General features: G+C 37.8%; 1 protein-coding gene across 4 annotated transcripts in view; it reads left to right on the forward strand.

The window, feature by feature from the left end:
* The window catches only part of RABGAP1L (RAB GTPase activating protein 1 like), a 762,700-nt gene that overhangs the window by 61,222 nt on the left and 679,284 nt on the right, over positions 1–22,194 (forward strand). For all 4 annotated transcript variants that reach the window (XM_025877662.2, XM_073900045.1, XM_073900044.1 and 1 more), the window contains 2 exons: positions 8,624–8,801; positions 10,106–10,295. In XM_025877662.2, the coding sequence (XP_025733447.1) occupies positions 8,667–8,801; positions 10,106–10,295 (325 nt within the window). In that variant the 5' untranslated portion in view covers positions 8,624–8,666. Of the gene's footprint in view, positions 1–8,623; positions 8,802–10,105; positions 10,296–22,194 lie in introns of those variants that run through there.

The following is a 22,194-nucleotide window of genomic DNA, read 5'->3' on the forward strand; positions in this document are numbered from 1 at the left end:
GTTTTTTTTCAAGCCCAGCTAGTAGCTTTATAATTGTTATTCTGAATTCGGTTTCTCATGTTTTACTTATATCCATATTGATTAGATCTGTGGTAGAGAGTATTATCTCTGGTTCTTCTTTTGCTGTGAATTTCTCCTTCTCGTCATTTTTTCCAGAGAAGAATAGATGAACAAGAAACAAAATAAAAAATACCAACTTTGACCCCAGTGAAATACACACTAGACAAATCTGAAGAGGTCAGAAGCCCAAAAAAGAAAAGAAAAGGAAAAAAGAGAGAATATAATTTCACAGGTGGAGAAAACAGGGTGATCCATTTGGTCCTGGGTGTATTTTGGTCTGTTTGTTAGAAGACACTAAATCCCAAATTGTAAAGAAAGAAAAACATATATGTGTGTGTGTTTGTGTTTGTGTGTGTGTGTGTGTGTGTGTGTGTGTATGTATGAATACAAGGAAGGCCAAAAATGAAAAATTTATCTATAAAATGTAAATGTAAAAATGAAAAAAATGACTTAAAGAGTCGATAAAATGAGAAACTATTGAAAAAGAAGGAAAAAAGTTTTTAAAGAAAGACTAAACACTCATGAGGAAAAAAACTCAAATTCTATATGGCATTTTTCCCTAGTGCAGGAGTTTTTCAGTTCTGAGTGATTCATAAACTTGTTACTCGACTGATGTTCATGCTGGTCTTCTGGGGGAGGGGCCTGTTGCACTGATAATCAGGTGTTTTGGCCTGAGTGGAGTTGCAGCACCCCTTATGGGGGTGGCCAGACTCAGTGTAAGCTGCTTCAGGTTGCTCCATGTGGCTTTTGTTCCCTGAAGGTTTCTCCTGCTGCTCCGGAGGATGAAAAAAAAAATTAAAAATGGCAGCACCCGGATCTCCAGCCCTGGAGCTGAATGACTGGGGTCCCTCCTCTTCAGTGCACCCTCAGAGAAGTACAGTCAGTCCCTTTTGTGTGCGCCAAATTCCACAGACTCCTTCAGTGCATACCCACACCAGTCCTGGGAGGGGGGTGGTTGTCTCACTGTATCCCCGGGGAGCAGTTGCCTGATCATGGTTGCACCCTGGCTGCTCTCCCCAGGGGAAGAAGCAGAGTCTCTCAGCGGTTGTGGCTTGCTGGGCCCCCACCTGGAGAGTGATCATGCAGGAGTTCGTGGTTTATGGCAACACCTAGCTGAGAGGCCACTCAGGGCTCGCTAATTGTAGCTGGCTTACCCCACTCCAGTGCTTGGGAACTCTGCTGGACTCAGGCATCCCTGTTCTTTCTGTGATCCTGGGAATCCTGAGACCACACTGTCCCAGCTAGGATTCTGTCCTGTTTGGCACATGAGCACCTTTCAGGCAGGGACATCCCTCACAGGAGCAGACTTGTAAAAGTTCCAGTTTTGCACTCCACGGCTGTAATACTTTCCGGTAGCTGGCTTATGGAGGCTCCCTCCCCCACCAGAATTATCCCCAGCTATATCCCCTCAGATTCATGTCTCTGTACCTCCTACCTTTTTTTTTTTTTTTTTTAAGTATTTTATTTATCTGAGAGAGAGAGAGTGTGAGAGAGAGCATGAGAGGGGAGGGGGTCAGAGGGAGAAGCACACTCCCCACTGAGTGGGGAGCCCGATGTGGGCCTCATTCCTGGGACTCCGGGATCATGACCTGAGCTGAAGGCAGTTGCTTAACCAACTGAGCTACCCAGGCGCCTCCCCCCTGCCCTTTTTTTTTTTAAAGATATTATTTATTCATTTGAGATAGCACAAGCACAAATGGGGGAGGGGCAGAGGGAGAAACAGGCGCTCTGCTGAGCAGGGAGCCAGATCCAGGGCTCCATCCCAGGGTACTGGGATCACGACCTGAGCTGAAGGCAGAGGCTTAACTGACCGAGGCACCCGGGCTCCCCTCCGCACCACCTACCTTGCAGAGTGGTTGCTTTTTTATTTGTAAAATTGCAATTCTTTTCTTAGATCTCAGGTTGAATTCAAAGATGTTCAGAATGATTTGATAGATAACTAGCTGATTTAAGGGACCAGATGAAACGTGGGTCCCCTATTCCATCATCTTCTCTCCCATCTCTCTTTTATTTCTTATAATGTTGAATCAGAGTGGTGTGAGAGGCCATCCTTGTGTTGTTCTGAGTCTTAAGGGGAAAGTGTTCAGTCTCATAATTAAGTATGTTAGCCTTAGGTTTTTTGTAGATTTTTTTTTTTTTTTTTTTTTTTTAATGTAGGCTCCAGAGCCAGCCCAACGTGGGGCTTGAACTCATGATTCTGAGATCGAAACCTGAGCTGAGATCAAAAGTGGGATGCTTAACTGACTGAGCCACCCAGGCGCCCCTTTTGTAGAAGCTTTTAAGTTGAGGAAGTTCTATCAGTTTCTAGTTTGCTGAGAGTTTTTATTTTTATTTTATGACTAAGTGCTGGATTTTGTCAAATGCGTTTTCTGTATCAAATGACATGGTCATGATTTTTCTGTAGCTTATTGATATGATTTATTGCATTGATTAATTTTTGAATGTTGTTAGTCTTGTATACCTGGTGTGTAATCCTTTCTTATATCATTGAATAAGATTTTATAATATTTTGTCTTAAGTATTCCTGTAATCTGGTTTTGGTCTTAAGGTAATGCCTCATAGAATGAGTTATGAAGTGTTTCCTTTTTTATTTTCTGGAAGAGATTGTAGAGAATTGATATTATTCTTTATTTTTTTTTTTAAGATTTTATTTATTTATTTGACAGAGAGACAGCGAGGAGGGAACACAAGCAGGGGGAGTGGGAGAGGGAGAAGCAGGCTTCCCACTGAGCAGGGAGCCTGATGTGGGGCTTGATCCCAGGACCCTGAGATCATGACCTGAACCGAAGGCAGACGCTCAACGACTGAGCCACCCAGGCGCCTCTGATATTATTCTTTAAATGTTTGGAGAATTCACTGGTGAAGCCATCTGTGTGTGGTGCTTTCTTTTTTGGAAGGTTATTAATTATTGTTAGTTAAGTTTCTTGAAAGTTATAGGGCTATTCAGGATATCAAATTTGATGCTGTTAGGTAGTTACTTGTTTGGGATTGTTATATCTTCTTGGAGAATATCATTATATAAAGTTCTTCTTTATCTCTGATAATCTTCCTAGTGCTGAAGTCTGCTTTTTTAAAAATTAGTATAGCTATTTCAACTTTTTTTTGAATGTTAGAAATTTATCATTATTATTAAGCTCAGTTTAATATACACAAAATTTCAAGTTACACTTCTTTAACCCACTCTCCCATCCCACACCCAAAGTCCACACTTAGCCTCTAGCAATTTGTCAAAATTACCATTTAAGTGTTCCCACCAGTTTATGGCTCCAGCAGCTTCTGCTTCAGGTAAAGAGATCTGACTTGCTATCTTTCTCTGGGTTGCCTGTCTCTCCAGATTTTGTGATGGCAGTTTGTCTTATGAAATCAGTTCTTTGAAGGATTCAAGAAAAGCTACTGATACTTAATTTGTCCAAGCTTTTCTTGTTGTAAGGAAGGGAGTGATGACTTCCAAGCTTTTTGGCTAAAACCAGAAGTTGGAATTATTTGTCTTTTTATTATTGAGTTGTAAGAGTTCCTTATACAATCTGGATACGAGACTCTTTTTGGGTATATGATTTGTAAGTATCTTATCCTGTGGTTTTGTTTTTACTTTCTTCATGGTATCATTTTCAGCAGAAACATTTTTAATTTCTTTTTTTAAATAAGATTTTATTTATTTGAGAGAGAGAGTGAGCACAAGATGGGGGAGGGTCAGAGGGAGAAGCAGACTCCCTGCTGAGCAGGGAGCCCAATGCTGGACTTGATCTTGGTACTCCAGGATCTTGGGACCCAGGATCATGACCTGAGTCGAAGGCAGTCGCTTAACCAACTGAGCCACCCAGGTGCCCCTTTTATTTCAATATAGTCCATTTTACCTATTTTGTTCTTTTGCCACTATGCTTTTGGTTTCATTTCAGAAATCATTGCTTAACACAAGGATATGAAAATTTACTTCTGTTTTCTTCTAAGAGTTTTATAGTTTTAGTTCTTACATTTAGGTCTGTGGTCCATTTTGGATTAAATTTTGTGTGTGGTGTGTGGTACGGGTTCAACTGCATTTTTTTGCGTGTAAATATCTAATTGTCCTAGCACCATTTGTTGAAGACTGTTCTTTCCCCATTTAAATATTACCTGGGAGGGGCGCCTGGGTGGCTCAGTTGGTTAAGCGACTGCCTTCGACTCAGGTCATGATCCTGGGTCCCAAGATCCTGGAGTACCAAGATCAAGTCCGGCATTGGGCTCCCTGCTCAGCAGGGAGTCTGCTTCTCCCTCTGACCCTCTTCCCTCTTGTGCTTTCTATCTCTCATTCTCTCTCTCTCTCAAATAAATAAATAAAATCTTTAAAAAAAATATTTAAATATTACCTGGGGATGCCTGGGTGGCTCAATAGGTTGTCTGCCTTTGGCTCAGGTCATGATCCCAGGGTCCTGGGATCAAGTCCTGCATCAGACTCCTTGCTCAGTGGAGCCTGCTTCTCCCTCTGCTTGCTGTTCCTCTTGCTTGTGCATGTGCATGTGTGTGCTCTCTCTGACAAATAAGTAAAATCTTAAAAAATAAATATTATTACCTGCCTGTTGAAATATTTTAAAGTGTTGGCTTTGTATTCTCAGATTTTTGTGTTTGTGTGAAAATTTAATAAGCATTTTCATTGAAGTTCAAAGAAATGTTCAACCCAATAAGGTAGCATTAGGCAAACTTTTAAAATTATTCCTGAGGCCCTTAGAGGAAGGGTTTGATGCTAGTAATGAGAGATATCTTAATTCTGAGTAGAATGAGAAATTCTGGACTGTGTTTTAAAGAGGTCACAAAATTACATTTGGTAAACTGATAGTTTTTTTTGTTAGCCTGGCAGAATATTTTACATTCTCTTGGGCTAAAGAAAACCTCTTAAAAATGGACATCTTATTTGAATTGAGCAACTATTAATATTCATTAACATGCTGATTTAGAGTTAAGGGCCAGGTTAACTGTTTATCAGTTATCTAAGAAAAATGTCTTGGGGGAAGACCGATAGCTTTGGATGGAGGAGAGGTATGGAGAAGGTTCTTTGTGCATAGTGACAGATACCAACCCTTGGTGTTTAGGAATAGGTGAGGAAATTTCAAGAGATGGTATAATGTAGTGGTTCAGAGCAAGTACTTTGAAGTCAGAATACCTTGTTTGAATCCTGGTTCTAAATTTGTTATTTGTGAGAACTTTAGCCTGATTAGTGCTTTTAACAACAATTTGTTCAACACATTTATTGAATATCTACTCTGTACTAGGTAGACTACACTAGGTCCTTGGTACTCCCAGATAAACAAAACAGTTGGAATTAGGGTAGGGGTTTATTTAGATAGCCTTAGCATCAGGGGGTTGCCTCAGGCTTCCCTGCCTTCCTTTTCCATATTTCATCTTTTACTGCTCTTACCCATGCTCACTTTGACCTAGCTATCAAGGCCTCCTTTCTCATAAGCCTTTACTCATACCTGGGCTTTTTGTATTTGTTGTTTCTTCTACTTGAAGTTTTTTTCCCCTTAGTTGTTTCTTTGGCTCACTCATTCTTATTTAAGCCCAGGTGTCAACTGGGTCCATATTGCCTCCTACCTTCTCATTAGCTTTTATACTATATATTCCAATATGGGATCCTGATTTATGTTTTGTTTTGCTTTCTTTATTTTAAGATTTTATTTATTTATTTCACAGAGAGAGAGAGCGAGAGCAGGAACACAAGCAGGGGGAGTGGGAGAGGGAGAAGCAGGCTTCCCACTGAGCAGGGAGCCTGATGCGGGGCTCAATCCCAAGACCCTGGGATCATGACCTGAGCCGAAGGCAGACGCTTAAGGACTGAGCCACCCAGGCGCCCCTTGTTTTGCTTTCTTTGTTATTCTTCTCTTCTCTAAGAATGTTAGCTCTAGGAAGACTGGGATGCATTGGTTTCATTTATCATTTAGTCTCCAGTTCCCATTGTAGTTTCTAGCACATAGTAGAGACTCATTAAATATTTGTTGGATGGATGAATGAAAGCTGACACCTGTAGGAGTCAGCCATATCAAAGTATGAGGCAAGTGCTAAGACCCTAAGGCCCTTTCCTAAGTGGGAAAGAACTTTCTGTAATTAAAGAGCTGTAATGGTAAAGTGACAGAGGCAAAGGTGTGTTGGGCTCTGTAAGTCCTGGCAAGTAGTTTGGATTTTATTTGAATTTTAGTGAAAAGATTTTAGAATGGAGTTTTAATGTAATATAATTTATTTTCCAAAAGATTTCTTTGGCAGCTCTGTGAAGAGTAGTTTAGGGGAGGAGAGGACTAGAGGTAGGAGATGGGTTAGGAGACTTTATTAGTAGATGAGAACATTGCCGGGATTAGGTTGGTAAAAATGGCCATGAAGAAATGGGATAGATATGGGATTTATTTTGGATGTGGGCTAACATGACTTGCTGATGTGAGGAATGAAGAAGTAGAGGTGAATTAAGAGTGATACCCAGATTTCTTGTTTGAGCAACTTGGTAGAAAGTGGTGTTATTTACTGAAAAGGGAAACCTGAATTTCCCTTTAGTTTAGCAGAGGCATTAAGAATTCCATTTGGGGGTGCCTGGGTGGCTCAGGTCATGGTCCCAGGGTCCTGGGATCAAGCCCCACGTTGGGCTCCCTGCTCGGCAAGAAGCCTGCTTCTCCCTCTCCCACTCCCCCTGCTTGTGTTTCCTCTCGCTGTGTCTCTTTCTGTCAAATACATAAATCTTAAAAAAAAAAAAAAATTCCATTTGGGTCACATTTAAGATACTGATAAGAATTCCACATGGAAATATAAAGTAGAAAGTTGGGTTCCAAATAAGGAATTTAGAGGACATTTGGGTTGGGATAGAAATTTGGAAGATTGTTAGAAAATAGATGGTATTTAAATACATGGCAATGAGAGATATTACTTAGAGGGGGTGTGTGTGGCAAGGAGTCAGAAAAAGGCTTAGGACTTGAATTTGGGGAATTTCCAACTAGGAGTGTCTCCTTGGGCTTGAAGGATTGGCCACAGAAGGAACACCTGGACTGTGTAGCATCTTGGCGATCAAGGGTTCATGGGACAGCCTGGAAGGGTAGAGACATGGCCTCTATGATATTGCATTTTCAGAAACATTACCTGCAAAATAAAAAACTTTTAGAGGACTTGAAGGATTTAAAATTTAAAAGGAAGGGTACTCACATGTCTAACAGAATTAAATGATGGCTAGCTAATTACACGATCCTAGAACAAATAATTATTCTTTGTTTTGATATTATTGGAAATTTTGAGTTTTGATAAAGATGGAAGTAATTAATTTTTTTAAAGTGTAACTTGAAGCTCAGAGTAAAGCTTTCTTTTGGCCAAGAGTAATGGTGTTAGTGTCACCTAAAGGCAAAATGAGATACTGCAGCCATATTTATATGAGGCAAAGAACAGAGTAACCTAATTGGAACGAGAAAAAGAACAATTCTGTGGGTAATTTTAAGGTGTGGATTAGCAGACTTAGAGTCATGTGTTATTTAGGCCCAGTTTACTTGTCTCACGCCTCTTTCGTGTTACCCTTTTGGTCACTGAGCAGATTGTTTAATACATGGTTCTTTTTTGTCTTTTCCATCTCAGCTCAAATATTTCCCAGTCCTTTCCTACCACTTTACTTAAAGTTGTTCCTATACTTTTTATAACTATTCTTTGTCACAGTAACCTGTCTTCTCCAAATCCTTTAGAGTGATTTAGAATTGCCTTATTTGCTTATTACTTGCTTGTTTTCTTAGTAGATGGAAGCTCCAGCAGAGTAGGTACCTTGTCTGCCTTATTCGATCATATAACCCCAGTGCTGAATACTATGTCTGTTATGTAGTACACAGGTTCAGCTAAAATTAGTTGTGTGAATATTTGAACTTCTGGAAGTAACGGACAATACTGAGTTTCTGTGGTGGCAGATTGATCCAGAAAACAATTACACTGTATTTGATTACTAAACCACTGTTTGCCACATGAATATGTTGTGAAAGTCTTGGCCTTTCCCCCCTCCTTGTGCTGATAAGTGATAATGTGTCCAGAAAAGAAAAGGTACATGGCTTAGGGTGTTGAATTCTTTATTAATCTGTCAACTTAAGTGACACAGACAAGATATTTTAAGGTACAATACTTGGTCTTGAGGAGATAAGTTTTTGGAAACATTTGGATTTAATTATAAAGTAATTTCAGTGAATATTTGTGTGTGTGTGTGTGTGTGTGTGTGTGTGTGTGTGTGAATTTGGTTTCTAGTATCATAATTATTTCTTCTATTTATTAAAAAAGAACAAAAGTAATATTTCTAGGAGAAATACAGAGTTAAACAGTAGTAAATCTGCTTAGTTGTGATGTGGGAGGGTTTGTGTTGTTTTTCAGGGAACAATATGGTTCTTTTAGTCAGGAAACTCAGGGTGAAGAGAGTACATTTCCATTTTGTGGCCTAGTCCAAGAAGGTAGCCTCCCTAGTTTTCAGATAATTATCTAGCCAGCAGAATTCTTCCTAACATGAACCATTTTTAAAGGCTGAGTATTGATCTGGTACTTATTAATCCATGTTTTTATTCATAGTTTTTTTTTTTTTTTTAAATCCCTGTAGTTTTGACCAGGTGGATGTGGAAAGAGAAGTTTGTAGAATTGAAATGGAGGTCAGAGCTTCATTACAGAAGGTTAGTGGGTCATCGGATTCTGTGGCTACACTGAACAGTGAAGAATTTGTTTTGGTTCCTCAGCATGCAGATACTTCTACAAAAGATGATGAAAAACCTGAACTGAAGGTATCTCTCTCTCTCTCTTTACAGATGATACAATTTTAAATTATTGTTTTTTTTCTTAATGAGGTGAGACTGATCTTAAGAGATGTGTAAAATACAAAGGTTTTTCTCAAATGCTGACCTTGAAAAGCATCAGTGATCTATGCAGAGGCTAGTTATTTGGTTTGTGTATTTTTAAAGTTTTTTGCTTTTGGTTATTTATCTTTTAATTTGGAATTTTAGAAAGAAGGAATAGAAGGGAAAATAGAAAAGGATAATTGGGGAATTAGGCTTAAATTTACATAAGATTTAACCATTATCTATATATTTTTGTGTTTCTTATTGTTGAGTTTTTAAAGTTAATTATGTAAGTTATATTTTATTTTTACTTCCGAAACAACTTCATAGTTTTTATCTTTTAAATCAGCTGGTAACATTCTAGTATGTGATTTAACAGTTGGCTTGTCTGAATATTTTTTAAGCATATGTCTTACATTTTTAGCAGTTGAATTTTTATTTAAGCAAAAATGATCCTTTTTCATTTTGGTTGTCTTTCCCAACTCAAAGAAAAAGAATCAAACCCAGGTATACATGCATGAGAATTGTATAACCACCTTCTAGAAACAGAAATAGAGAAACTAGTCAAAAGTGCTACATATTGTTTATGACTTCTATTCAGTATTAACTATGGCATCAAAAGTCTATATCAATCTAATAAAATTTTAAAAAATTATATTTTTAAATACCCATTTATACTATGTTGATATAACAATGGTTTTATTTAAATTTAAATATATCTGTATTTAAATGACTATTTAAATTTATTTAAATATCTACATTTTAGTATTAATGTGTTTAAGACATTTATTAGGCTTTGTGTCTCACCTGCTTTTAAGGGAAGGATGAGTTAACTTAAATGTGGGGAAATTACCAATACTCCTCTTGGCAGCAAGCAAGCAAACTTTGTAAAGAAATCACAAATATGTTTATGCTATGATAACAAGAAATATGACCTCTTAAATAAGAGAGTAGATAGTTTATTTAAACTTACCTGTTTTTCTCTTTAAAACACATAAATTTAATGTCACCTGGTTTTTAGAATGTGTTCCTATGGAAAAAAAAAAACGGAAAGGAAAGAAAAATCTCTGTAAATTAGATCTTAGATCAGATATAGTTAGGTGCAACTGCTGTATAAATTCTTGGTATTCAGTAACTTATATTTAAATTTAAAATTTAACTTGTTTTAATTTCTTCTAGAAATAAAATATTTTCATTAAGCCCCAGAACCATAATATGATTGAAACAGAATTGTCTCGCTTTGCCTATAGATAGTTTCTAATGGTGATGAACAATTGGAAAAAGCCATGGAAGAGATTTTGAGAGATTCTGAGAAAGGGCAAAACAGTCTTGTTGATTGTCAAAGTTCCACTGAGATTTCAGACCATTCATTTGGAGATGTTTCAGCCAGCCAAACAAATAAGCCATCTCTTCAGTTAATTTTGGATCCATCAAATACAGGTACTGTATCGAACTCTTAAATACCTAAGAGAAATGGGATAAAGTGATCATGAGAATTTTAAGATGAAAATTTAAAAATCCTATTAGCTTTGTTTTCTAAGATCAGGGCCACCAGCCACCAGGTTTTCGGTTCTGGTCGAGTTCCCCCTTTAGTTCTTATGTTTTTGTTTGTTTTTCTACGTGTAAAATCAATGTTAGTGTTATTTGAGAACAGGGACTATGTCTGGATCTTTATTCCTAGTACTTGGCGCATTTTAGGCACTCAGTAAATACTGAACAATTGAATAAATTCTTGGGTATCAGGAATAGTGTAATGGACACTGTCTTTCATAGTATGTGCCTTTTTACTCAGTTTGACTGCAGTTATTTCAAATTATCATTTGTGAAAATTCTAAGTAAAATAGCATATCAATTCTGTCAGTCTATTAAATAATGAATACACCCATGATTGAGTAGGATTTATAATAGAAATACCAACTTATAATGCAAAATGGTTTTGGGTGCAAAAAAAGCCTAACCAAACCAAAGCCGACTTCCTACTTCAGCTGGTTTAAACACTAGTGGTGTTGTTTGATCTGGGCTCTGATAGTATTTTTTTGTAAACTACGCAGCCAAATTTGATCTTCTCCATGTCACCTTTCTCTCTAACTGGCTTCCTTTATGGTCCTAAAGTAGTTAGCAGCAGAAACTGTAAGTAAGGCCAGGAAATTTATTTATGGCTGGTGGCAGAGAGAAAGGCTTTCTTATTTTTTACTTTTACTTTTACTTATTGAACAAAAGTTGTGTTTCACTCCGTTGAACCATTTTCTAGTAGTAGTCGGGGGAATCACCTAAACTGATAGTAACTAATGGTTACATTCAAACCCTGAATTAAGTCACACCACAGACAAGATGAGATTATCCTGATTGACTTAGGGCCAATGATCCATTTCTGAATGTTGCTATCGGGTAAGTATAGATACAAGACAAAGTGCTACACAATGTAGCTATCATGGCTCTAAACACTATACACAAAATTTATTCCTAGTGAAAAGTACTTAAATGTGAAAAATAAACATATAAGAAGAAAATATTGGAGACTATTTTTGTGATTGCATAGGAAAAACCACATCATTAAGAAAACATAGTAATATATGTATTATGTATAATATATACATATAAAAGATTTTACTTACTAGAGTGCGTGCGCTCGTGTGGTTGGGGAGGGGCAGCTGGGGGAGAGAGAATCTCAAGCAGACTCCCTGCTGAGTGCACAGCCTGACGCGGGCTTCTACCCCACAACCCTGAGATCATGACCTAGGTCAAAATCAAGAGTCAGATGCTCAATTTACTGAGCCACCCAGGTGCCCTGAAAGTTATATTTTAATACATAAACATTTAAATCTTCTGAATGAGAATGGTACCATAATAAATGATTTTTTTTGCTTTGATCTGCAGTTTAATTAAATTATTAGACAACATATTTTAACACTAAAAAAATTCATATATCATACTCACGGGGTTTCTTCCAAATGGACCATTAGTGTTAGGCACCAAAAATTTCAAGTGTGTGTGTGTGTGTTTACCCTGTCCCACTGATACATCCTCAACCATTCTATGTAATAAATTTGGCTTACTGACAGACTAGGAGAAGATATTTGTAATGCATTGGGTGTCCTTTAAAACCCTCTGGTTTGATGACTCACTGTAAATACGCATAGGTCTCAATATATAGTCATACTCACAGATAGAATTAAGTTCAAGGGAACTTAAGCTAAACATTTATGTATATATATATATTTTAATTAAAAATACAGGATTAGAAACAAACCTTAAAAAGTATTAATTTTTGTTCTTGATTAAAGGAACATAAGAGATTATATTACTCATTGTGCTTTGCTTTGTCTTTTGAATTTCTTAAATCTCCACCCCTTCCAAAAAGCCCAGAGCATATTGATATCACATTTATATAATTATATTTTGGTTAATATATTAATTGAAAGGAGGAAATACCTTTTATCTTCTAATGTAGCTCTGATGGGTTGTTGGAATTAATCTTTGCAATGGTTTATGATTCTAAGTATATTTGATAGGGACCATCTACTGTGTACTTTTTTTGTGTTCTCAACGCTCATTACACTAAATATATTTTTAAAAATGTATTTTTCACTGAAGATCTCAGATAAGAAGAGATTTCCTTTGCTTTACAAGTAAGTTTTTAGTTTTCTTTTCTAGTTATATATTTTTAGTTTTTATTTTCAATTGTGTAACATTGGAATATTCTTGTCCTTAGAATTCATTTTGAAATCCTAACTCTCAAGGTGATGATGATATTAGGCAGTAGGGCCTTTTGGGAAGTGATTAGGTCATGAAGGTGGAACCCTCATGATTGGGATTAGTACAGTTATAAAAGAGACCCCAGAAAACTAGCTTGTCCCTTCCATCTCAAAGGACACTGTGAAAAGATGCTGTCTGTGATCTAGAAGGTGGGCTCCCACCAGACACTGAATCTGCCAGTGCTTCGATCTTGGCCTTTCCAGCATCCAGAACTGGGAGATGTAAATGTCTGCTGTTTATAAGCCACCCAGTCTGTGGTATTTTGTTATAGCAGCCTTAACAGACTAAGACAAGACATTTCAGCTGCCTTTTCCTGGTTGCAGTCAACACAGTTTTACTTAAGAGAATTATTGTGGTTGGTTTAAAATGACACATAACTTCAGTGGCAAGGAACTGTCTGGAAATCATCTAGATTTAAATGGCCTAGAGTGAACATTTAAGGTATGTTGTTTTTTGTTATAAAACTAGACAGATAAAAGCTTTTGTTTAAACATCATGATAATTTGTTCATTTTTGTTATTTGATGATCTTATAAACTGGCTACTTGGATGCAACTCTAACAGGGAATCTTTGGTAGTTTATTGCAATATACTTAAATACTGGTTGGATACAAAGACGAGTCATCTTATACTCTTTGTCACTCTCTCTGTTGAGGAAAGGATGATGGAGTTAAAGAAGTATGAGATGAATAGGACTGAATTTATATTTAGATGGGAATGAATTCCTTACATTGGTGTGTGATTTTACCAGGTCTAGAACTGTTGCCTTGGTAGAAATATTTTGCTATTTGCCTGCTTAACTCAGGATCTCTGGTGGTCATAATTGGATAGTTACCAATGAGTTTTGTCTACAGGAAGGCTGCAGTTATAATACATTTAGTTGTGGATGGGATAGGGTCTAGGTGGTGTCCAGGATGATGTGTGTTTCCCATGATAGGTTGCTGAAAGGATTACTAGCCTTAAAATTTTTTCATTTATTTAGTGATTAATTCATTTGATATATATTGTCTAGTCTTTTAGACACTGTTAATAAGTGCTGTGAATAAAAAGAGGATAGAACAGTTCCTTCTCTTGAAGAGCTGATACTCTGTATAATTAAATGCAGAATGAGAACTACATTGTTCTTTTAATTCATCCTACTGTAGGCCATTCATAGAGGTTAAGACATCATATCTGAAGTGCAGACCTGGGTTTGAACCCAAGCTCTGTCTATGCCTCTGTGACCTTGGCCAGGTTATTTAACTTCTCTAATGCTTAGTTTCCTCATCTGTAAAATAGAGATAAAATAGAATCTGCTGTATAGGGATGAAGGAGGATTAAATAACATCATTCATTTTAAGTATTTTGTAAAATTCCTGGCACAAAGTAAGTACCAAATAAAATACCATCGTCATCCTCATTACCATCATCCTCATCCTCAGTAGTATTGGAAGTGTTGAATCTGAAAATAAAATCACCTAAACTTTTAGGTCCAAGCCCAATAATTACAATACATATCTGCTTAAAATGGATGTGGGGCAGGGTGTAGGCTCTTCATCTCCACTGAAGCACTTTAGTAGATCCTGGAGATTTCTAGGGAGTAATGTCCTTTTGAAAAGCATTTAGATAGTTCTTTTCTTTGAGCACTTTAAATATGTTATTCTACTGTCTTTTTGTTTTCATAGTTTCTGTTGAGAAATATGCACTCCTTTGAAGATTCATTGTTCCCGTTTGGTTTTTTTTCTGTATACTTTTTATTATCTTTTCAGAAGTTTGATTATATTGATTATTATCTTTTCAGCAGTTTGATTTTTTATTTATTTATTTTTAAAGATTTTATTTATTTGACAGAGAGAGACAGCGAGAGAGGGAACACAGCAGGGGGAGTGGGAGAGGGAGAAGCAGGCTTCCTGCTGAGCAGGGAGCCCGATGTGGGGCTCGATCCTAGGACCCTGTGATCATGACCCGAGCTGAGGGCAGACGCTAATGACTAAGCCACCCAGGCACCCTTTTTTGAGTTTATTTTTATTGGAGTTCACTGAGATTCTTGAATCTATAAATTTATGTCTTTCACCACATATGGGAAGTTTCCAGCCATTGTGTCTTAGAAATATTTTGTTTCTGCATCAGTCACTTTCTCTTCCTGGGACTCAGACAACAAAAATGTTAGGTATTTTCATATTATTCCACATTTCCTGAGGCTCTCTTTGTTACTTATTGCATTTTTTCTCTGTGTTCTTCAGTTTAGGTAATTTCTGTTGACCTGTGTTCAAGTTCATTGACTCTTTACTCTCCATTCTTTTGAGCCCCTCTACTGAATTTTTAATTTTAGATATTCTGTTTTTCTGTTCTTAAATTTACTTTGGTTCTTTTTACATTTTCTGTTTCTCTGCCAAGGATTTCAGTGTTTTCATTCATTTCAGGTGTACATACCTTTATATCATGGAGCATGGTTATAAAACCAATTTTAAAGTCCTTGATAATTTCCACAACTGCATACTCTTGGGATTGGTATGTGTTGATTCTTCTTTCCCTTGAGAGTTGGTTACCTTTTTCTGTTTTTTGTTTGTTTGTTTGTTGTTAACTGGATTATTTTCCAGACTTTCTGAATCTTTTGTTTTGAGATTCTGTTCCCATAAAATCCTCTGAAGAACATTGATTTTATTTATTTTAGCAGGCAATCTACCTAGTGATGTCCAGACTGCAAGTTTTATTTTCCTTTCTGGTTCCAAAGTCACTTCAGTTCCCAAAGCCTTTGCTGTGCTTCTTTGGTTTGTTACACACATATACAGCATGGTGGTGAGCCTGAAACTTGTATTATTATTAGTTCATACACAAAATTAGGGATTACCTTCTCCTCAGCTCTCCTTGGGAGTTCTCCCATACTCTGTGGGATCCTGGGGCCCATTTTCCTTCTTCTAAGTAGAAAGACAGATTTCTCACTTAGAATTTTTGTTTTGTTGTGCTCTCTAGCAGTCTTGCATGCCTGGAGTCTACTCTAGGACAAAGTGGTAAGAGAAAAGAGAAAAAAATAGTGGAGGTTTCCTTTTCCATTTTTGAATCACAGGAGTGAACCCATTTGCTCCAGTGTTCTAGACATTAAGACAGGTTTTTTCCTCCAAGTTTTAGACGTCTGTGGTCTTCCCCGCCCCCATGCCGACCTTTCCACCATTGCAGTGCAGCTCCATAACTGGGGCTGGCCTTATGGTAAAACTGGGAGAGAGAAAAGAGAGAGGAAACAAAACCAAAACAAGTCATAATTCCCCAAATACTCTCTGGTTTGCACACACTCCTTTTTCTATTTTTTAATTTCTTTTACAGTTTTGTTGTTGTTCGCATAGTTCTACAACTGGGACTGCCCTTAGGTTAAACCTGGGAGATGAAAGATGGGGTGGGGGGGGGGGAGGAAGCTCAACACTATACTTGTAGTTCTTCAAGTTTTTTTTTTTTTTTTTAAATACCTGTCACCGGCTAACCCATCCCCCCACCCCCTCCCCTCTGTGATTTTTTAAAATTTTTTATTGTTATGTTAATCACCATACATTACATAATTAGTTTTTGATGTGTTCCATGATTCATTTTTGTGCATAACACCCAGTGCTCCACGCAGAACGTGCCCTCTTTAATACCCATCACCAGGGTAACCCATCCCCCCACCCCCCTTCCCTCTAGAACCATCAGTTTGTTTTTCAGAGTCCATCGTCTCTCATGGTTCGTCTCCCCCTCCGACTTACTCCCCTTCATTCTTCCCCTCCTGCTATCTTCTTTTTCTTTTTACTTAACATATGTTGCATTATTTGTTTCAGAGGTACAGACCTGTGATTCAACAGTCTTGCACAATTCACAGTGCTCACCATAGCACATACCCTCCCTAATGCCTATCACCCAGCCAGCCCATCCCTCCCACCCCCCCCACCACTCCAGCAACACTCAGTTTGTTTCCTGAGATTAAGAATTCCTCATATCAGTGAGGTCATATGATACATGTTTCTCTGATTGACTTATTTCACTCAGCATAACACCCTCCAGTTCCATCCATGTCGTTGCAAATGGCAAGATCTTATTCCTTTTGATGGCTGCATAATATTCCATTGTGTATATATACCACATCTTCTTTATCCATTCATCTGTTGATGGACATCTTGGCTCTTTCCACAGTTTGGCTATTGTGGACATTGCTGCTATAAACATTGGGGTACAGGTACCCCTTCGGATCCCTACATTTGTATCTTTGTGGTAAATACCCAGTAATGCAATTGCTGGATTGTATGGTATCTCTATTTTCAACTGTTTGAGGAGCCTCCATACTGTTTTCCAGAGTGGTTGCACCAGCTTGCATTCCCACCAACAGTGTAGGAGGGTTCCCCTTTCTCCACATCCCCGCCAACATCTATCGTTTCCTGACTTGTTAATTTTAGCCATTCTGACTGGTGTGAGGTGGTATCTCATTGAGGTTTTGATTTGGATTTCCGTGATGCTGAGTGATGTTGAGCACTTTTTCATGTGTCTGTTGGCCATTTGGATGTCTTCTGTGGAAAAATGTCTGTTCATGTCTTCTGCCTATTTCTTGATTGGATTATTTGTTCTTTGGGTGTTGAGTTTGATAAGTTCTTTATAGATTTTGGATACTAGCCCTTTATCTGATATGTCATTTGCAAATATCTTCTCCCATTCTGTCAGTTGTCTTTTGGTTTTGTGGACTGCTTCTGCTCTGCAAAAGCTTTTTATCTTGATGAAATCCCAATAGTTCATTTTTGCCCTTGCTTCCCTTGCTGTTGGCGATGTTTCTAGGAAGAAGTTGCTGTGGCTGAGGTGGAAGAGGTTGCTACCTGTGTTCTCCTTTAGGATTTTGTTGGACTCCTCTCTCACGTTTAGGTCTTTAAACCATTTGGAGTCTATTCTTGTGTGTGGTGTAAGGAAATGGTCCAGTTTCCTTCTTCTGCATGTGGCTGTCCAATTTTCCCAACACCATTTGTTGAAGAGACTGTCTTTTTGCCGTTGGACATTCTTTCCTGCTTTGTCAAAGATGAGTTGACCATAGAGTTGAGGGTCCATTTCTGGGCTCTCTATTCTGTTCCATTGATCTATGTGTCTGTTTTTGTGCCAGTACCATACTGTCTTGATGATGACTCATTTGTAATAGAGCTGGAAGTCCGGAATTGTGATGCCGCCAGCTTTGTTTTTCTTTTTCAAGATTCCTCTGGCTATTCGGGGTCTCTTCTGGTTCCATACAAATTTTAGGATTATTTGTTTCATTTCTTTGAAAAAGGTGGATGCTATTTTGATGGGGATTGCATTGAATGTGTAGATTGCTCTAGGTAGCATCCACATCTTCACAATGTTTGTTCTTCCAATCCATGAGCATGGAACGTTTTTCCATTTCTTTGTGTCTTCTTCAATTTCTTTCATGAGTATTTTATAGTTTTCTGAGTACAGATCCTTTGTCTCTTTGGTTAAATTTATTCCTAGGTATCTTATGGTTTTGGGTGCAATTGTAAATGGGATCGACTCCTTGATTTGTCTCTCTTCTGTCTTGTTGTTGGTGTATAGGAATGCCACTGATTTCTGTGCGTTGATTTTTATATCCTGCCACTTTACTGAATTCGTGTATGAGTTCTAGCAGTTTTGGGGTGGAGTCTTTTGGGTTTTCCACATACAGTATCATATCATCTGCAAAGAGTGAGAGTTTGACTTCCTCTTTGCCAATTTGGATGCCTTTGATTTCTTTTTGTTGTCTGATTGCTGTGGCTAGGACTTCTAATACTATGTTGAATAGCAGTGGTGATAGTGGACATCCCTGCCATGTTCCTGACCTTAGGGGAAAAGCTCTCAGCTTTTCCCCATTGAGAATGATATTCGCTGTAGGTTTTTCATAGATGGCTTTTATGATATTGAGGTATGTACCCTCTATCCCTATACTGTGAAGAGTTTTGATCAAGAAAGGATGCTGTACTTTGTCAAATGCTTTTTCTTCATCTATTGAGAGGATCATATGATTCTTGTTCTTTCTTTTGTTAATGTATTGTATCACGTTGATTGATTTGCAGATGTTGAACCAACCTTGCAGACCAGGTTTAAATCCCACTTGGTCATGGTGAATAATCCTTTTAATGGACTGTTGGATCCTGTTGGCTAGTATTGTGGTGAGAATTTTTGCATCCATGTTCATCAAGGATATTGGTCTGTAATTCTCCTTTTTGATGGGGTCTTTGTCTGGTTTGGGGATCAAGGTAATGGTGGCCTCATAAAATGAGTTTGGATGTTTTCCTTCTATTTCTAGTTTTTGGAACAGTTTCAGGAGAATAGGTATTAATTCTTCTTGAAATGTTTGGTAGAATTCCCCTGGGAAGTCATCTGGCCCTGGGCTTTTGTTTGTTGGGAGATTTTTGATGACTGCTTCAATTTCCTTTGTGGTTATAGGTCTGTTTAGGTTTTCTGTTTCTTCCTGGTTCAATTTTGGTAGTTGATACATCTCTAGGAATGCATCCATTTCTTCCAGGTTATCTAATTGGCTGGCAATGAGTTGCTCATAATACGTTCTTATAATTGTTTGTATGTCTTTGATGTTGGTTGTGATCTCTCCTCTTTCATTCATGATTTTGTTGATTTGGGTCATTTCTCTTTTCTTTTGGATAAGTCTGGCCAGGGGTTTATCAGTCTTGTTCATTCTTTCCAAGAACCAGCTCCTAGTTTCGTTGATCTGTTCTACTGTTCTTTTGGTTTCTATTTCATTGATTTCTGCTCTGATCTTTATGATTTCTCTTCTCCTGCTGGGTATTTGCTGTTTTTTCTCTAGCTCCTTTAGGTGTAGGGTTAGGTTGTGTATTTGAGACCTTTCTTCTTTCTTGAGAAAGGCTTGTATTGCTATATACTTTCCTCTTAGGACTGCATTTGCCCTATCCCAAAGATTTTGAACAGTTGTGTTTTCATTTTCATTGGTTTCCATGACTTTTTTTTAATTCTTCTTTAATTTCCTGGTTGACCCATTCATTCTTTAGTAGGATGCTCTTGAGCCTCCACGTATTTGAGTTCTTATTGACATTCCTCTTGTGATCGAGTTATAGTTTCAAAGCATTGTGGTCTGAAAATATGCAGGGAGTAATCCCAGTCTTTTGGTACTGGTTGAGACCTGATTTGTGACCTAGGATGGGATCTAGTCTGGAGAATGTTCCATGGGCACTAGAGAAGAATGTGTATTCTGTTGCTTTGGGATGGAATGTTCTGAATATGTCTGTGAAGTCCATTTGGTCCAATGTGTCATTTAAAGTCTTTATTTCCTTGTTCATCTTTTGCTTAGATGATCTGTCCATTTCAGTCAGGGGGGTGTTAAAGTCCCCCACTATTATTGTACTGTTGTCAAGGTGTTTCTTTGCTTTTGTTATTAATTGTCTTATATAATTGTCTGCTCCCATGTTAGGGGCATAGATATTTACAATTGTTAGATCTTCTTGCTGGATAGACCCTTTAAGTAGGATATAGTGTCCTTCCTCATCTCTCTCTCTCTCTCTCTTTTTAAGGATTTTATTTATTTGACAGAGAGAGACACAGCGAGAGAGGGAACACAAGCAGGGGAGTGGGAGAGGGAGAAGCAGGCCTCCCGCTGAGCGGGGAGCCCGATGTGGGACTCGATCCCAGGACCCTGGGATCATGACCTGAGCTGACCTGGCAGACGCTTAATGACTGAGCCACCCAGGCGCCCTTCCTCATCTCTTATTACAGTCTTTGTTTTAAAATCTGATTTGTCTGATATAAGGATTGCCACCCCAGCTTTCTTTTGGTGTCCATTAGCATGGTAAATGGTTTTCCACCCCCTCACTTTCAATCTGGGGGTGTCTTTGGGTCTGAAATGAGTCTCTTGCAGACAGCTTATTGATGGGTCTTGTTTTTTAATCCAATCTGATAGCCTGTGTCTTTTGATTGGGGCATTTAGCCCATTTATATTCAGGGTAAGTATTGAAAGATACGGATTTAATGCCATTGTATTGTCTGTAAGGTGACTGTTACTGTATATTGTCTGTGTTCCTTTCTGGTCTATGCTGCTTTTAGGCTCTCTCTTTGCTTAGAGGACCCCTTTCAATATTTCTTGGAGGGCTGGTTTCGTGTTTGCAAATTCCTTTAGTTTTTGTTTGGCCTGGAAGCTTTTGATCGCTCCTTCTATTTTCTTTTTTTTTTCTTTTTCTTTTTTCTCATTCTATTTTCAATGACAGCCTAGCTGGATATAGTATTCTTGGCTGCATATTTTTCTCATTTAGTGCTCTGAAGATATCATGCCAGTCCTTTCTGGCCTGCCAGGTCGCTGTGGATAGGTCTGTTGCCAGTCTAATGTTTCTACCATTATAGGTTACATATCTCTTCTCCCGAGCTGCTTTCAAGATTTTCTCTTTGTCTCTGAGACTTGTAAGTTTTACTATTAGATGTCGGGGTGTTGACCTATTTTTATTGATTTTGAGAGGGTTCTCTGTGCCTCCTGGATTTTGATGCCTGTTTCCTTCCCCACATTAGGGAAGTCCTCTGCTATAATTTGCTCCAGTATACCTTCTGCCCCTCTCTCTCTTTCTTCTTCTTCTGGGATACCAATTATTCTAATGTTGTTTCATCTTATGGAATCGCTTATCTCTCGAATTCTGCCCTCGTGATCCAGTAGTTGTTTATCTCTCTTCTTCTCACCTTCTTTATTTTCCATCATTTGGTCTTCTATATTGCTGATTCTCTCTTCTGCCTCATTTATCCTAGCAGTTAATACCCCCATTTTTTATTGCACTTCATTAATAGCCTTTTTGATTTCGACTGGGTTAGATCTTAGTTCTTTTATTTCTCCAGAAAGGGTTTCTCTAATAACTTCCATGCTTTTTTCAAGCCCAGCTAGTATCTTTAAAGTCATGATTCTGACCTCTAGGTCCGACATCACACTAATGTCTGTATTGAGTAGGTCCCTGGTCGAGGGTACTACCTCTTGTTCTTTTTGTTGAGGTGATTTTTTTCATTTTGTCATTTTTTCCAGAGGAGAATAGATGAATGCGAGAACAAAATGCTAACAGGTTAACGATGTCCCCAGAAAATATACTCTAAACAAATCAGAAAAGACCTGAAACCAGCAGAAAAGAAAGGGAAAAAAAGAAAAAAAAAAAAAAAAAAAAAAAGAAAAAGAAAACAAAGAAAAACAGAACAAAACAAAAAAAACAGAATATGATCAAATATGATCAGGCTGGTGCATAGATCAGTGCCACACACTATATTTGGGGTATATTTTTGTCTGTTAGAAGAAAGTGCCTCCTAAAATTTTAAAGAAAGAAAGACTTATATATGTACAAAGTAAGGGTTGATACGATGAAGGGATGGAATATGACTGTAAAAATGAAAATTATAAAAAATTTTAAAAAAGGAATTGGTCAGAAGGTGTTTGAAAAAATAAAGAGGATTAAAAAAAAGGAAAGAAAGAAAAAAAAGGGGAGAGAATGTGATCAGGCAGGAGACTGGAAAAAAGCCATACACTAGAGATTTATGGTATATTTTGATCTGTTAGAAGAAACTGTATCTCAAAATTTTAAAGAGAGAACAACTTATATATATATGCCACAAATAAAGGTAACTACTATGAAGGGATA

Source organism: Callorhinus ursinus, unplaced genomic scaffold (assembly GCF_003265705.2).
Source record: "Callorhinus ursinus isolate GAN/ISIS: 27379988/994484 unplaced genomic scaffold, GSC_fseal_2.0 scaffold13, whole genome shotgun sequence".
NCBI lineage: Eukaryota > Metazoa > Chordata > Mammalia > Carnivora > Otariidae > Callorhinus > Callorhinus ursinus.